Raw genomic sequence first — 17,124 nt, 5'->3', positions numbered from 1 at the left:
TTAGGCTGGGTATCTGTAAAGCACTGCTGCGTCGCCTGCTCTGTAGGGTTTTAGGCTGGGTATCTGTAAAGCACTGCTGCGTCGCCTGCTCTGTGGGGTTTTAGGCTGGGTATCTGTAAAGCACTGCTGCGTCGCCTGCTCTGTGGGGTTTTAGGCTGGGTATCTGTAAAGCACTGCTGCGTCGCCTGCTCTGTGGGGTTTTAGGCTGGGTATCTGTAAAGCACTGCTGCGTCGCCTGCTCTGTGGGGTTTTAGGCTGGGTATCTGTAAAGCACTGCTGCGTCGCCTGCTCTGTGGGGTTTTAGGCTGGGTATCTGTAAAGCACTGCTGCGTCGCCTGCTCTTTGGGGTTTAAGGCTGGGTATCTGTAAAGCACTGCTGATGTGAAAAGGACTTTATAAATACACTTGATTAATTAGTGGATTTGCTACACAATCTCCCTCTGGGCCACCATAATCACGTCGTACACAATCTCCCTCTGGGCCAGCATAATCACGTCGTACACAATCTCCCTCTGGGCCACCATAATCACGTCGTTCTTCAACTGGTCATTCAGTACAGTACTGTTTCCGTTAAATGTTCTGCTGTACTGAACAGAGCCCAGATGTCGGGAGAGCTGGGTCCGTATGACACCTGTTCTGCTGTTCTGAACAGAGCCCAGATGTCGGGAGAGCTGGGTCCGTATGACACCTGTTCTGCTTTACTGAACAGAGCCCAGATGTCGGGAGAGCTGGGTCCGTATGACACCTGTTCTGCTGTTCTGAACAGAGCCCAGATGTCGGGAGAGCTGGGTCCGTATGACACCTGTTCTGCTGTTCTGAACAGAGCCCAGATGTCGGGAGAGCTGGGTCCGTATGACACCTGTTCTGCTGTACTGAACAGAGCCCAGATGTCGGGAGAGCTGGGTCCGTATGTATCAAGTGTCTCAGAGTAGCAGTACTGATCTAGAATCAGGTCCCCCGTTCCATACAATCTTATTCATGATGATCCTAGATCACCACTCCAGCTCACCTGTACCCGGTGGATTGGTAACCTTCAGGTTTCTCGCCGTCGAAGGGGCGGACCTCGTTCAGGATAAGCCCTGTCTCTGCTGCCATGGCGACCACCTGCCAGCTGTTGTGCCACTCTCTCATTGGCCGGTCGGCTGGAGTCCCGCCCTGCCCGTTGCACAGAGACACAAGCACCTCCCCTTCCTCCTTCAGTACCCCCACACAGCTACACACACACACAAAAACACCACACACACACACAGAAACACCACACACACACACAAAAACACCACACACACACACTTAGAGGTGAGATGAGATTCAACAGTGTTCTGTCTGTGTGTGTCTCACCTGAGGAAGAAGAGTTTGAGCAGCAGCCTGTTCTTCATCACGCCACTCTTCCGACCGCAGTGAGGGAAGTTAAAGATGACACGGTCAAACTGTCGACCACGCAGACACAAACATTCTGACAGCCGTGTACAATCCACCTCAAACAGCACCTCCCCACCTGACACAAACACACACACACATTAGACCAACAGCACCTCCCCACCTGACACAAACACACATTAGACCAACAGCACATAAACACAAACCAGATTAGAACCCCCCCCCACCCAGTGTGTGATGGTGTCAGAGATGCCCCCTTACACAGACAGAAACCATTCAAACGTAAATGGCTTGAGTCGTCTTAAATTTATCCACCATCTTTAATGGTGTGGTTGTTGTGGGCGGAGCTACCTGGGTGTGTGGTGGTGTGGTTGTTGTGGGCGGAGCTACCTGGGTGTGTGGTGGTGTGGTTGTTGTGGGCGGAGCTACCTGGGTGTGTGATGGTGTGGTTGTTGTGGGCGGAGCTACCTGGGTGTGTGATGGTGTGTGTGTTGTGGGTGGAGCTACCTGAGTGTGTGATGGTGTGTATGTTGTGGGCGGAGCTACCTGAGTGTGTGATGGTGTGTATGTTGTGGGCGGAGCCGTGTTGTCGTAGCGCCTCCTCTCTGGTCTGGAGACAGGTTGCCGTGATCCTCAAACCCCTCCCCCTTGTGATGTCATCAATCCCCCTTGTGATGTCATCTGTCTCCGTGGCGACAATCCGGCTCAGTGCAGCAGAGAACGAGAAGTTCCCCTCTCCAACCAGAAGCACCGTCTCGCCGCCTTCTGATGATGTCATCACTCTGATCTACAGGATAGAGGATACGTTTTACAGGGACTGTTGACATTCATCCACATTTCCGTAAAAAGTGCCAGTTTTGCCAGCCTGCTAATTTTCAACTGCAGTCCCTGGGCAGGTTATTGAAAACCCTTCAAATGAAAACAGAAACAGACAATAAGTACATGCTGTGCGGCTCAGTTGGTAGAGCATGGAACTTGCAACACCAGGATCATGGGTTCGATTCCTGCTGGGGCCACCCATACAAAAATGTATGAATGCATGACTATAAGTCACGTTGGATGACAGTGCTAAATGGCATATATTACAGGGGTGGCAGGTAGCCTAGTGGTTAAGAGCGTTGGGCCAGTAACCGAAAGGTCGCTGATTCAAGCTGAAAAATCAGTCCATGTGCCCTTGAGCAAGGCACTTTACCCTAATGGCTCATGTAATTCTCTCTGGATAAGAGCTTCTGCTATATAAATACAATGTAATCACAGAGTTCAACAGGACAAGAACAGCCAGATCAATAACACAGCCAGATCAATAACACAGCCAGATCAACAGGACAAGAACAGACAGATCAAGAACACAGCCAGATCAACAGGACAAGAACAGACAGATCAAGAACACAGCCAGATCAACAGGACAAGAACAGACAGATCAACAGGACAATAACACAGCCAGATCAACAGGACAAGAACAGACAGATCAACAGGACAAGAACACAGCCAGATCAACAGGACAATAACACAGCCAGATCAACAGGACAAGAACACAGACAGATCAACAGGACAACAACACAGCCAGATCAATAACACAACAACACAGCCAGATCAACAGGACAACAACACAGCCAGATCAACAGGACAATAACACAGCCAGATCAACAGGACAAGAACACAGCCAGATCAACAGGACAACAACACAGCCAGATCAATAACACAACAACACAGCCAGATCAACAGGACAATAACACAGCCAGATCAACAGGACAAGAACACAGCCAGATCAACAGGACAAGAACACAGCCAGATCAACAGGACAATAACACAGCCAGATCAACAGGACAACAACACAGCCAGATCAACAGGACAACAACACAGCCAGATCAACAGGACAATAACACAGCCAGATCAACAGGACAAGAACAGCCAGATCAACAGGACAAGAACACAGCCAGATCAACAGGACAATAACACAGCCAGATCAACAGGACAAGAACACAGCCAGATCAACAGGACAACAACACAGCCAGATCAACAGGACAAGAACACAGCCAGATCAACAGGACAAGAACACAGCCAGATCAACAGGACAAGAACACAGCCAGATCAACAGGACAAGAACACAGCCAGATCAAAAGGACAAGAACACAGCCAGATCAACAGGACAAGAACAGACAGATCAACAGGACAATAACACAGCCAGATCAACAGGACAAGAACACAGCCAGATCAACAGGACAAGAACAGCCAGATCAACAGGACAAGAACACAGCCAGATCAACAGGACAAGAACACAGCCAGATCAACAGGACAATAACACAGCCAGATCAACAGGACAAGAACACAGCCAGATCAACAGGACAAGAACACAGCCAGATCAACAGGACAAGAACACAGCCAGATCAACAGGACAAGAACAGACAGATCAACAGGACAAGAACACAGACAGATCAACAGGACAAGAACACAGACAGATCAACAGGACAACAACACAGCCAGATCAATAACACAACAACACAGCCAGATCAACAGGACAACAACACAGCCAGATCAACAGGACAAGAACACAGCCAGATCAACAGGACAAGAACACAGCCAGATCAACAGGACAAGAACACAGCCAGATCAACAGGACAATAACACAGACAGATCAACAGGACAATAACACAGCCAGATCAACAGGACAAGAACACAGCCAGATCAACAGGACAATAACACAGACAGATCAACAGGACAATAACACAGCCAGATCAACAGGACAAGAACACAGCCAGATCAACAGGACAAGAACACAGCCAGATCAACAGGACAAGAACACAGCCAGATCAACAGGACAAGAACAGACAGATCAACAGGACAAGAACACAGACAGATCAACAGGACAAGAACACAGACAGATCAACAGGACAACAACACAGCCAGATCAATAACACAACAACACAGCCAGATCAACAGGACAACAACACAGCCAGATCAACAGGACAAGAACACAGCCAGATCAACAGGACAAGAACACAGCCAGATCAACAGGACAAGAACAGCCAGATCAATAACACAACAACACTTGACAGCCAGATCAATAACTCAACAACACTTGACAGCCAGATCAATAACACAACAACACTTGACAGCCAGATCAATAACACAACAACATTTGACAGCCAGATCAATAACTCAACAACACTTGACAGCTAGATCAACAACACTTGACAGACAGATCAACAACACTTGACAGCCAGATCAACAACACTTGACAGCCAGATCAACAACACTTGACAGACAGATCAACAACACTTGACAGACAGATCAACAACACTTGACAGACAGATCAACAACACTTGACAGACAGATCAACAACACTTGACAGCCAGATCAATAACACAGCCAGATCAATAACACAGCCAGATCAACAGGACAAGAACAGACAGATCAAGAACACAGCCAGATCAACAGGACAAGAACAGCCAGATCAACAGGACAAGAACACAGCCAGATCAACAGGACAACAACACAGCCAGATCAACAGGACAACAACACAGCCAGATCAACAGGACAATAACACAGCCAGATCAACAGGACAAGAACACAGCCAGATCAACAGGACAACAACACAGCCAGATCAATAACACAACAACACAGCCAGATCAACAGGACAATAACACAGCCAGATCAACAGGACAAGAACACAGCCAGATCAACAGGACAAGAACACAGCCAGATCAACAGGACAATAACACAGCCAGATCAACAGGACAACAACACAGCCAGATCAACAGGACAACAACACAGCCAGATCAACAGGACAAGAACACAGCCAGATCAACAGGACAAGAACAGCCAGATCAACAGGACAAGAACACAGCCAGATCAACAGGACAATAACACAGCCAGATCAACAGGACAATAACACAGCCAGATCAACAGGACAAGAACAGCCAGATCAACAGGACAAGAACACAGCCAGATCAACAGGACAATAACACAGCCAGATCAACAGGACAAGAACACAGCCAGATCAACAGGACAACAACACAGCCAGATCAACAGGACAAGAACACAGCCAGATCAACAGGACAAGAACAGACAGATCAACAGGACAATAACACAGCCAGATCAACAGGACAAGAACACAGCCAGATCAACAGGACAAGAACAGCCAGATCAACAGGACAAGAACACAGCCAGATCAACAGGACAAGAACACAGCCAGATCAACAGGACAATAACACAGACAGATCAACAGGACAATAACACAGCCAGATCAACAGGACAAGAACACAGCCAGATCAACAGGACAAGAACACAGCCAGATCAACAGGACAAGAACATAGCCAGATCAACAGGACAAGAACAGACAGATCAACAGGACAAGAACACAGACAGATCAACAGGACAAGAACACAGACAGATCAACAGGACAACAACACAGCCAGATCAACAGGACAAGAACACAGCCAGATCAACAGGACAATAACACAGACAGATCAACAGGACAATAACACAGCCAGATCAACAGGACAAGAACACAGCCAGATCAACAGGACAAGAACACAGCCAGATCAACAGGACAAGAACAGACAGATCAACAGGACAAGAACACAGACAGATCAACAGGACAACAACACAGCCAGATCAATAACACAACAACACAGCCAGATCAACAGGACAACAACACAGCCAGATCAACAGGACAAGAACACAGCCAGATCAACAGGACAAGAACACAGCCAGATCAACAGGACAATAACACAGACAGATCAACAGGACAATAACACAGCCAGATCAACAGGACAACAACACAGCCAGATCAACAGGACAAGAACACAGCCAGATCAACAGGACAAGAACACAGCCAGATCAACAGGACAATAACACAGACAGATCAACAGGACAATAACACAGCCAGATCAACAGGACAAGAACACAGCCAGATCAACAGGACAAGAACACAGCCAGATCAACAGGACAAGAACAGACAGATCAACAGGACAAGAACACAGACAGATCAACAGGACAAGAACACAGACAGATCAACAGGACAACAACACAGCCAGATCAATAACACAACAACACAGCCAGATCAACAGGACAACAACACAGCCAGATCAACAGGACAAGAACACAGCCAGATCAACAGGACAAGAACACAGCCAGATCAACAGGACAAGAACAGCCAGATCAATAACACAACAACACTTGACAGCCAGATCAATAACTCAACAACACTTGACAGCCAGATCAATAACACAACAACACTTGACAGCCAGATCAATAACACAACAACATTTGACAGCCAGATCAATAACTCAACAACACTTGACAGCTAGATCAACAACACTTGACAGACAGATCAACAACACTTGACAGCCAGATCAACAACACTTGACAGCCAGATCAACAACACTTGACAGACAGATCAACAACACTTGACAGACAGATCAACAACACTTGACAGACAGATCAACAACACTTGACAGACAGATCAACAACACTTGACAGACAGATCAACAACACAACAACACTTAACAGACAGATCAACAACACTTGACAGAAACATAACAATGTGTCCACACCTCTCAAGCTACAGACAACATGACAAGCTGCTATACACAGCTAGGGTGAAAGCTAATCTCCTTCCCAGACATGCCAAGCTGCTATACACAGCTAGGGTGAAAGCTAATCTCGTTCCCAGACACTCCCGCACAAATGTGCGAAAAGTCTGGTGGACCAACCTGTCAAACTTGGCCTTTGTTAGCAAAGACAAGGAGAAACTCCCTGCATTGGAGCCACGCCTCACAGTCGTGTGACTTACTTAAATGATGACAAATACTTGACTCAGTAAACTCACTCCCATAGAATGCAGGTAGTCTAGTGGTTAGAGTATTGGGCCAGTAACCAACCTTTTGCCAGTTTTAATCTCCGAGCCGACAAGGTGGAAAATCTGTTGTTCTGACTGTTCTTATGACTTAACCGTTCTCTCTTCTCCTAACCTGTCCAGTTGTTTTGTACTGCAACTCATCATTCCATAACCGTTCTCTCTTCTCCTAACCTGTCCAGTTGTTTTGTACTGCAACTCATCATTCCATAACCGTTCTCTCTTCTCCTAACCTGTCCAGTTGTAGTGTACTGCAACTCATCATTCCATAACCGTTCTCTCTTCTCCTAACCTGTCCAGTTGTTTTGTACTGCAACTCATCATTCCATAACCGTTCTCTCTTCTCCTAACCTGTCCAGTTGTTTTGTACTGCAACTCATCATTCCATAACCGTTCTCTCTTCTCCTAACCTGTCCAGTTGTTTTGTACTGCAACTCATCATTCCATAACCGTTCTCTCTTCTCCTAACCTGTCCAGTTGTAGTGTACTGCAACTCATCATTCCATAACCGTTCTCTCTTCTCCTAACCTGTCCAGTTGTTTTGTACTGCAACTCATCATTCCATAACCGTTCTCTCTTCTCCTAACCTGTCCAGTTGTTTTGTACTGCAACTCATCATTCCATAACCGTTCTCTCTTCTCCTAACCTGTCCAGTTGTCCAGTTGTTTTGTACTGCAACTCATCATTCCATAACCGTTCTCTCTTCTCCTAACCTGTCCAGTTGTTTTGTACTGCAACTCATCATTCCATAACCGTTCTCTCTTCTCCTAACCTGTCCAGTTGTTTTGTACTGCAACTCATCATTCCATAACCGTTCTCTCTTCTCCTAACCTGTCCAGTTGTTTTGTACTGCAACTCATCATTCCATAACCGTTCTCTCTTCTCATAACCTGTCCAGTTGTTTTGTACTGCAACTCATCATTCCATAACCGTTCTCTCTTCTCCTAACCTGTCCAGTTGTTTTGTACTGCTCATTGAGCCCACATCTCATAACATCCACCAGGTCATTTCAGAGGAAGTGTATCACACCCATAAGACCAGCAGCAACTAGGCCGGTCTATACGTACTGAGGTTGAAAGAAACAGCACAAAAACAATAATAAACTATATATATACGAAAGTAAAATTGAGTACAGAGCCATGCAATCTTCATAGTGAAGAGCTCAGTGACTTTCAACGTGGGACCGTCATAGGATGCCACCTTTCCAACAAGTCAGTTCGTAAAATGTCTGCCCTGCTAGAGCTGCCCCGGTCAACTGTAAGTGCTGTTATTGTGAAGTGGAAACGTCTAGGAGCAACAACGGCTCAGCCGCGAAATGGTCGGCCACACAAGCTCACAGAACGGGACCACCGAGTTCTAAAGTGCGCAGCGCGTAAAAAATCGTCTGTCCTCGGTTGCAACACTCACTACCAGGTTGCAAACTGCCTCTGGAAGCAACAGCAGCACAATAACTATTTGTCGGGAGCTTCATGAAATGGGTTTCCATGGCCGAGCAGCCGCACACAAGCCTCAGATCACCATGCGCAATGCCAAGCGTCGGCTGGAGTGGTGTAAAGCTCACCGCCATTGGACTCTGGAGCAGTGGAAACATGTTCTCTGGAGTGATGAATCACGCTTCACCATCTGGCATTCCGATGGACAAATCTGGGTTTGGCGGATGCCAGGAGAACGCTACCTGCCCCAATGCATAGTGCCAACTGTAAAGTTTGGTGGAGGAGGAATAACGGTATGGGGCTGTTTTTCATGGTTCGGGCTAGGCCCCTTAGTTCCAATGAAGGGAAATCTTAACGCTACAGCATACAATGACATTCTAGACGATTCTGTGCTTCCAACTTTGTGGCAACAGTTTGGGGAAGGCCCTTTCCTGTTTCAGCATGACAATGCCCCCGTGCACAAAGCGAGGTCCATACAGAAATGGTTTGTCAAGATCGGTGTGGAAGAACTTGACTGGCCTACACAGAGTCCTGACCTCAACCCCAGCGAACACCTTTGGGATGAATTGGAACGCCGACTGCGAGCCAGGCCTAATCGCCCAACATCAGTGCCCGACCTCACTAATGCTCCTGTGGCTGAAAGGAAGCAAGTCCCCGCAGCAATGTTCCAACATCTAGTGGAAAGCCTTCCCAGAAGAGTGGAGGCTGTTATAGCAGCAAAGGGGGACCAACTCCATATTAATGCCCATGATTTTGGAATGAGATGTTCGACAAGCAGGTGTCCACATACTTTTGGTCATGTAGTGTATGTTTTGTCTACCTGAGACTAATGGATATACAGTCATAATATTCGAGAAGTGTATACATTATATATTATTGTTTTTGTGCTGCCCCTTTCAACTTAAATATGTAAAGACCGCACTGATTGGATCTTGTCTTATGTCTATAAATATGGGTGTGGTTTTTGTATTTATTAAGGAACCCCATTAGTTCCTGCCAAGGCAGCAGCTACTCTTCCTGGGGTCCAGCAAAATTAAGGCAGTTACAGTGGGGGAAAAAAGTATTTAGTCAGCCACCAATTGTGCAAGTTCTCCCACTTAAAAAGATGAGAGAGGCCTGTAATTTTCATCATAGGTACACGTCAACTATGACAGACAAATTAAGAAAAAAAAATCCAGAAAATCACACTGTAGGATTTTTTATGAATTTATTTGCAAATTATGGTGGATAATAAGTATTTGGTCAATAACAAACAAGCAAGATTTCTGGCTCTCACAGACCTGTAACTTCTTCTTTAAGAGGCTCCTCTGTCCTCCACACGTTACCTGTATTAATAGCACCTGTTTGAACTTGTTATCAGTATAAAAGACACCTGTCCACAACCTCAAACAGTCACACTCCAAACTCCACTATGGCCAAGACCAAAGAGCTGTCAAAGGACACCAGAAACAACATTGTAGACCTGCACCAGGCTGGGAAGACTGAATCTGCAATAGGTGAGCAGCTTGGTTTGAAGAAATCAACTGTGGGAGCAATTATTAGGAAATGGAAGACATACAAGTCCACTGATAATCTCCCTCGATCTGGGGCTCCACGCAAGATCTCACCCCGTGGGGTCAAAATTATCACAAGAACGGTGAGCAAAAATCCCAGAACCACACAGGGGGACCTAGTGAATGACCTGCAGAGAGCTGGGACCAAAGTAACAAAGCCTACCATCAGTAACACACTACGCCGCCAGGGACTCAAATCCTGCAGTTCCAGACGTGTCCCCCTGCTTAAGCCAGTACATGTCCAGGCCCGTCTGAAGTTTGCTAGAGTGCATTTGGATGATCCAGAAGAGGATTGGGAGAATGTCATATGGTCAGATGAAACCAAAATATAACTTTTTGGTAAAAACTCAACTCGTCGTGTTTGGAGGACAAAGAATGCTGAGTTGCATCCAAAGAACACCATACCTACTGTGAAGCATGGGGGTGTAAACATCATGCTTTGGGGCTGTTTTTCTGCAAAGGGACCAGGACGACTGATCCATGTAAAGGAAAGAATGAATGGGGCCATGTATCGTGAGATTTTGAGTGAAAACCTCCTTCCATCAGCAAGGGCATTGAAGATGAAACGTGGCTGGGTCTTTCAGCATGACAATGATCCCAAACACACTGCCCGGGCAACAAAGGAGTGGCTTCGTAAGAAGCATTTCAAGGTCCTGGAGTGGCCTAGCCAGTCTCCAAATCTCAACCCCATAGAAAATCTTTGAGGGAGTTGAAAGTCCGTGTTGCCCAGCGACAGCCCCAAAACATCACTGCTCTAGAGGAGATCTGCATGAAGGAATGGGCCAAAATAGTGTGTGAAAACCTTGTGAAGACTTACAGAAAACGTCTGACCTGTGTCATTGCCAACAAAGGGTATATAACAAAGTATTGAGAAACTTTTGTTATTGACCAAATACTTATTTTCCACCATAATTTGCAAATAAATTCATAAAAAATCCTACAATGTGATTTTCTGGATTTCTTTTTCTTATTTTGTCTGTCATAGTTGACGTGTACCTATGATGAAAATTAAAGGCCTCTCTCATCTTTTTAAGTGGGAGAACTTGCACAATTGGAGGCTGACTAAATACTTTTTTTCCCCACTGTATATACAATTAAAAACATTACATTACACAGATTTCACAACACATTAAAGCTACAATATGTTACTTTTTGGGCGACCCGACCCAATTCAAATAGAACTGTTAGTTATAGATCTGTGATTCTCATTGAAAGCCAGTCTAAGAAGCGGTAGATCTGTTCTATGTGCGCTATTTCTATGCTTCCAGTTCTTAAGTTTCATTTTTGCATCTTTTACTTTCGGTTTTGTCCACCAGCTTCAAGCAGCTGAAAATACAATATTTTTGGTTATGGAAAATACTGTATATTTCCCAGCAGTTTAGATGGTTCAGTGGTTCTCTACACTATACCTGCTTGTTTTGTCACATAAACTGAAATTAGGCGAACTATTAGAATTTTAGCAACCAGGAAATGGCGGATCTATTTCTGCAAAGTGCACCTTTTTAAGCAAATGTTTACTCCTGAACTTCTTTAGGCCATAACAAAGGGGTTGAATACTTACTGACTCAAGACATGTCAGCGATTTCTGCACAGTGCACCTTTAAGTGGTAAAATGACAAAGATCCTTGCAGGATGGAAATGTTGTGTTTATTAATAAAGTCTGTCTTTGATCAGACTTGACTATTGCCTTATTGGTGGGAGTAGCTAATTAATTAATTAGTAGAGGTGCCTGCAATGTCTAATCATGGCCTTGTGGATTTCCTTGAAAATGAATGTTTCCTGTGTTTAGGAGAGTCATTGTTTTAGCCACCAGCCATGTGAGTTTTACTTTGTAAGTTTTAAAATAAATCAAATGCCTTTCTCACTTTATTTCTTTTTAAAGCCTTTTAGATGATAAGGTATCGGCCAGCTGACCCCTGACCGTGACCCCTGACCCCTGACCGTGACCCCACTCTCCGACGGTGTCTCAGGAGGAGTTGGGATATGTGAAAAAACGTGTGAAATACGGCCACAACCCTCCTATCAATATATTTGATCATCCTTCTATGGTCACTCCCACTAAGGACAATTTGGAATCGTTGATATCCCTTTAGCTTTTATGCACTGGATTAAATGCCTAGAAATAGAATGAATAGAACAGATGAATCATGGATTGGAATGGGAACTCCCGTTCTATTTCTACGCATTTAATCCTAACCGATAGGCGAAATCCAGATAAGTTTAGGGTGAACGCAGATTCCTAATAAAGTTTTTTTATTTGATTGCTTTGGTAACGTTTTCACAAGTACAGTGCATTCGGAAAGTATTCAGACCTGTTCACTTTTTCCACATTTTGTTACGTTACAGCCTTATTCTAAAATTGATTCAATTGTTTTTCCCCCTCATCAATCTACACACAATAACCCATAATGACAAAGCAAAAACAGGTTTTTAGACATTTTTGCGAATGTATAAATATACAAAACTGAAATATCACATTTACATAAGTATTCAGACCCTTTACTCAGTCCTTCGATTACAGCCTTGAGTCTTCTTAGGTATGACGCTACAAGCTTGGCACACCTGTATTTGGGGAGTTTCTCCCATTCTTCTCTGCAGATCCTCTCAAGCTCTGTCAGGTTGGATGGGGAGCGTCGCTGCACAGCTATTTTCAGGTCTCTCCAGAGATGTTCGATCGGGTTCAAGTCCTGGCTCTGGCTGGGCCACTCAAGGACATTTAGAGACTTCTCCCGAAGCCACTCCTGCGTTGTTTTGGCTGTGTGCTTAGGGTTGTTGTCCTGTTGGAAGGGGAACCTTCGCCCCAGTCTGAGGTCCTGAGCGCTCTGGAGCAGGTTTTCATCAAGGATCTCTCTGTACTTGAATCTGTTGATCTTTCCCTCGATCCTAACTAGTCTCCTAGTCCCTGCCGCTGAAAAACATCCCCACAGCATGATGCTACCACCACCATGCTTCACCGTAGGGATGGTGCCAGGTTTCCTCCAGACGTGAAGCTTGGCATTCAGGCCAAAGAGTTCAATCTTGGTTCATCAGACCAGATAATCTTGTTTCTCATGGTCTGAGAGTCTTTAGGTGCCTTTTGGCAAACTCCAAGCGGGCTGTCATGTGCCTTTTACTGAGGAGTGGCTTCCGTCAGGCCACTCTACCATAAAGGCCTGATTGGTGGAGTGCTGCAGAGATGGTTGTCCTTCTGGAAGGTTCTCCCATCTCCACAGAGGAACTCTGGAGCACTGTCAGAGTGACCATCGGGTTCTTGGTCACCTCCCTGACCAAGGCCCTTCTCCCCTATTGCTCAGTTTGGTTGGGCGGCCAGCTCTAGGAAGAGTCTTGGTGGTTCCAAACTTCTTCCATTTAAGAATGATGGAGGCCACTGTGTTGTTGGGGACCTTCAATGCTGCAGAAATGTTTTGGTACCCTTCCCCAGATCTGTGCCTCGACACAATCCTGTCTCGGAGCGCTACAGACAATTCCTTCGACCTCATGGCTTGGTTTTTGCTCTGACATGCACTGTCAACTGTGGGACCTTATATAGACAGGTGTGTGCCTTTCCAAATCATGTCCATGTCAATTGAATTTACCACAGGTGGACTCCAATCAACTTGTAGAAACATCTCAAGGATGATCAATGAAAACAGGATGCACCTGAACTCAATTTTGAGTCTCATAGCAAAGGGTCTGAAAACTTATGTAAATAAGGTATTTCTGTTTTGCAAAAAAATCAAAAAACCTGTTTTCGCTTTGTCATTATGGGGTATTGTGTATAGGTTGATGAGGAAAATAATTAATTTAATCAATTTTAGAATAAGACTAACGTAACAAAATGTGGACAAAGTGAACGGGTCTGAATACTTTCCGAATGCATTGCATGTGGGGAATTTTCTAAACTATTAGTACTAAACTCCAAACTGTTAACACTTGTAACGCAGCCAGTCTTACTTTCAAAACCTTGGAGACATCTTTCACCACACAACCATTGATCCAAAATATAAGTTTACTGTGAAATATTATGAGTACATTGGTTTAATCACCAAAACACAACCTAATGATACCTTTCCAATTTAGTTATTTTAACAACCAGTTAAGTACAATAGCAAATAATATAAGATACATGTTTCAAAATTGCCCTTTGACTGTAGTATGCTACAGTACATTACACTGTTTTCACATCAGGCAATTCACTTCCACTTCCATTAACATTTACTGAACATCACGTTTCCATAATTCTATCCCATGTGATCAAAGGTGTGATGATGATTGAAGACATCTTTCACAATGTAATCAAATGAAAGAAATGGAAGAAACCTAATGTTTAGCAGGCACTAGTTTGCATCAAGCCTGTCTTGAGCATTTGGCCATAGGTTCTCATCGAAATTGCAGTAAATACCGTACCATAATTGTTCATGCACCTGGGGAAAAACCTTTTGGCATGGCGATTCCAAGCCTGACATTGGTCTGGATTGAAATCATTGGATGCCTCATCCATGACCTGAAGAATGGTGATACGCTCATGGGGATGGTAATCATCCATGACCTGAAGAATGGTGATACGCTCATGGGGATGGTAATCATCCATGACCTGAAGAATGGTGATACGCTCATGGGGATGGTAATCATCCATGACCTGAAGAATGGTGATACGCTCATGGGGATGGTAATCATCCATGACCTGAAGAATGGTGATACGCTCATGGGGATGGTAATCATCCATGACCTGAAGAATGGTGATACGCTCATGGGGATGGTAATCATCCATGACCTGAAGAATGGTGATACGCTCATGGGGATGGTAATCATCCATGACCTGAAGAATGGTGATACGCTCATGGGGATGGTAATCATCCATGACCTGAAGAATGGTGATACGCTCATGGGAATGGTAATCATCCATGACCTGAAGAATGGTGATACGCTCATGGGGATGGTAATCATACATGACCTGAAGAATGGTGATACGCTCATGGGGATGGTAATCATCCATGACCTGAAGAATGGTGATACGCTCATGGGGATGGTAATCATCCATGACCTGAAGAATGGTGATACGCTCATGGGGATGGTAATCATCCATGACCTGAAGAATGGTGATACGCTCATGGGAATGGTAATCATACATGACCTGAAGAATGGTGATACGCTCATGGGGATGGTAATCATCCATGACCTGAAGAATGGTGATACGCTCATGGGGATGGTAATCATCCATGACCTGAAGAATGGTGATACGCTCATGGGAATGGTAATCATACATCTTCCACCTGTATTGTAATCATAATTATCATGTATTGTATTTTACAATATTGTATTGTCCTGTACGTGGCTAAGTTCCTAAGAGCATGTCATTAGCAACACCAGTTGTGGGTTCCATTCATACATCTCTCATCTTGTCAATATCAGATTTTTTAAAAAACTTAAACACACATTTTCATTAAGTAGATGTCAAAATCTGTAGTAGACAAACCAGTTTCCATGTCAAATATCTAGGTTTACCAAATGTTTAAGTGATCATCAATTAAGAGCAGTCGGATTAAGTAATAGTAAAACGTATTTTAACAAAAGAGAAGACAATCATATCAAAAGTAATGTGGGCATTGCATTGTGAAAGGGAATTACTTCATATGAACATGTATTGCAATGTGAAACATGTATTTCTAGATGAAACACTAAGTTTGGTGAAAAAGTGACTGATTTTGTGTGTTGTACTTAGTCAATTGAAAATGTGCTAAGAGTTTTGAATCAACTGCCTTTTTGATGATCTGTTTTGAGTTTTGTACTAAGAGTTGTGAAAATGTACCACATACTTGTGAAAATTGCACCAAAGCAATCATTTTTGGGGGGGAGGGACTGCCCCACTCTTTACCTGTCCTCCCATCTGTCCCGAGGTTTGTCAGGTCAGTGCAGAAGAGAGCCATTGCTCTCAAACCCTCTCTAAAGCATTTCCTAGGAGGGGCCGTTTTGACAGAACACTGGAAATAAGTAGTCAGGAACATCAGATCTTCTGCTCCAATGTGCTTTGAGAGGAGAAGAGGAGGGACGACTCGAGGAATCAAGGAAATACAATTGAGATTCTCCCAATGTGAGGAAGACTCTTTAGACTATAGGGACTTCCCCACTAGTTCTTTAATATCTCAATACACTAGACGAGGCTTTCAGGAAGAAGAGTTGCTAACTTAGTTATGCGTCTGTCTACTCGACATTGATCTTTCTAGACAATGTATGTAAGATAATAATGTTGCTAACATTCGCAAAGCAACTCACGTTTCCTCCCAGTAGATTTGATCAGTCTCTGCCTCACCGCCGCTCATCAATAAACAACCGTTTATGGTCAATAATAATCAGAAGGGGAAACATCGAGTCGGGTTAATTATCGACCATAATATTTCTGTTATTTTGTCATCAGCAGTGGAGCCGGTCGGCACGAATAGAATGAGCACACCAATACAAATTGGTCGGTGTCACACTTACAGTGGTCTGGACGGAAACAAAACTAGCGCTATCAGGGTTCCTTGCGACTTCCCTACACAATCCCTAACCCTAACATTAACCCCTAAACTACTTATCCTTCTTCTCCTTTTTTGGTATCATGGCGTTCAGACATTTGTTTATCTATGCCGCCACCTACTGTACAGGGGTGTGTGGTGGTCACGTTGCATTTTGTGATACAAAAATAAAAAGGAAGGGGGAAAGGGAAAAAATGCAGCACCAACTACCATCTATATACCACTATTACATACCACCAACTACCATCTATATACCACTATTACACACCACCAACTACCATCTATATACCACTATTACATACCACCAACTACCATCTATACACCACTATTACACACCACCAACTACCATCTATATACCACTATTACATACCACCAACTACCATCTATATACCACTATTACATACCAC

General features: G+C 44.5%; 1 protein-coding gene across 1 annotated transcript; it reads right to left on the bottom strand.

Moving 5' to 3' along the window:
• Window positions 1-1,005: 1,005 nt before the first annotated feature.
• Window positions 1,006-16,634, bottom strand: LOC311099912 (ferredoxin-fold anticodon-binding domain-containing protein 1-like; the record flags this gene model as incomplete). The annotated part of the gene is made up of 4 exons (XM_084140629.1): window positions 16,476-16,634; window positions 1,924-2,164; window positions 1,339-1,495; window positions 1,006-1,213 (listed from the first exon to the last, which is right to left on the bottom strand). Exons 2-4 carry the CDS (start codon window positions 2,153-2,155, stop codon window positions 1,006-1,008), a joined length of 597 nt encoding a protein of 198 aa, XP_083996755.1. The 5' UTR covers window positions 2,156-2,164; window positions 16,476-16,634.
• Window positions 16,635-17,124: the final 490 nt, after the last annotated feature.

This window comes from Coregonus lavaretus (assembly GCF_964263955.1).
Source record: "Coregonus lavaretus genome assembly, chromosome: 24".
NCBI classification, from domain to species: domain Eukaryota; kingdom Metazoa; phylum Chordata; class Actinopteri; order Salmoniformes; family Salmonidae; genus Coregonus; species Coregonus lavaretus.
Note: the sequence above shows the minus strand (reverse complement) of the source record. Positions and strands in the feature narration are given on the sequence as shown.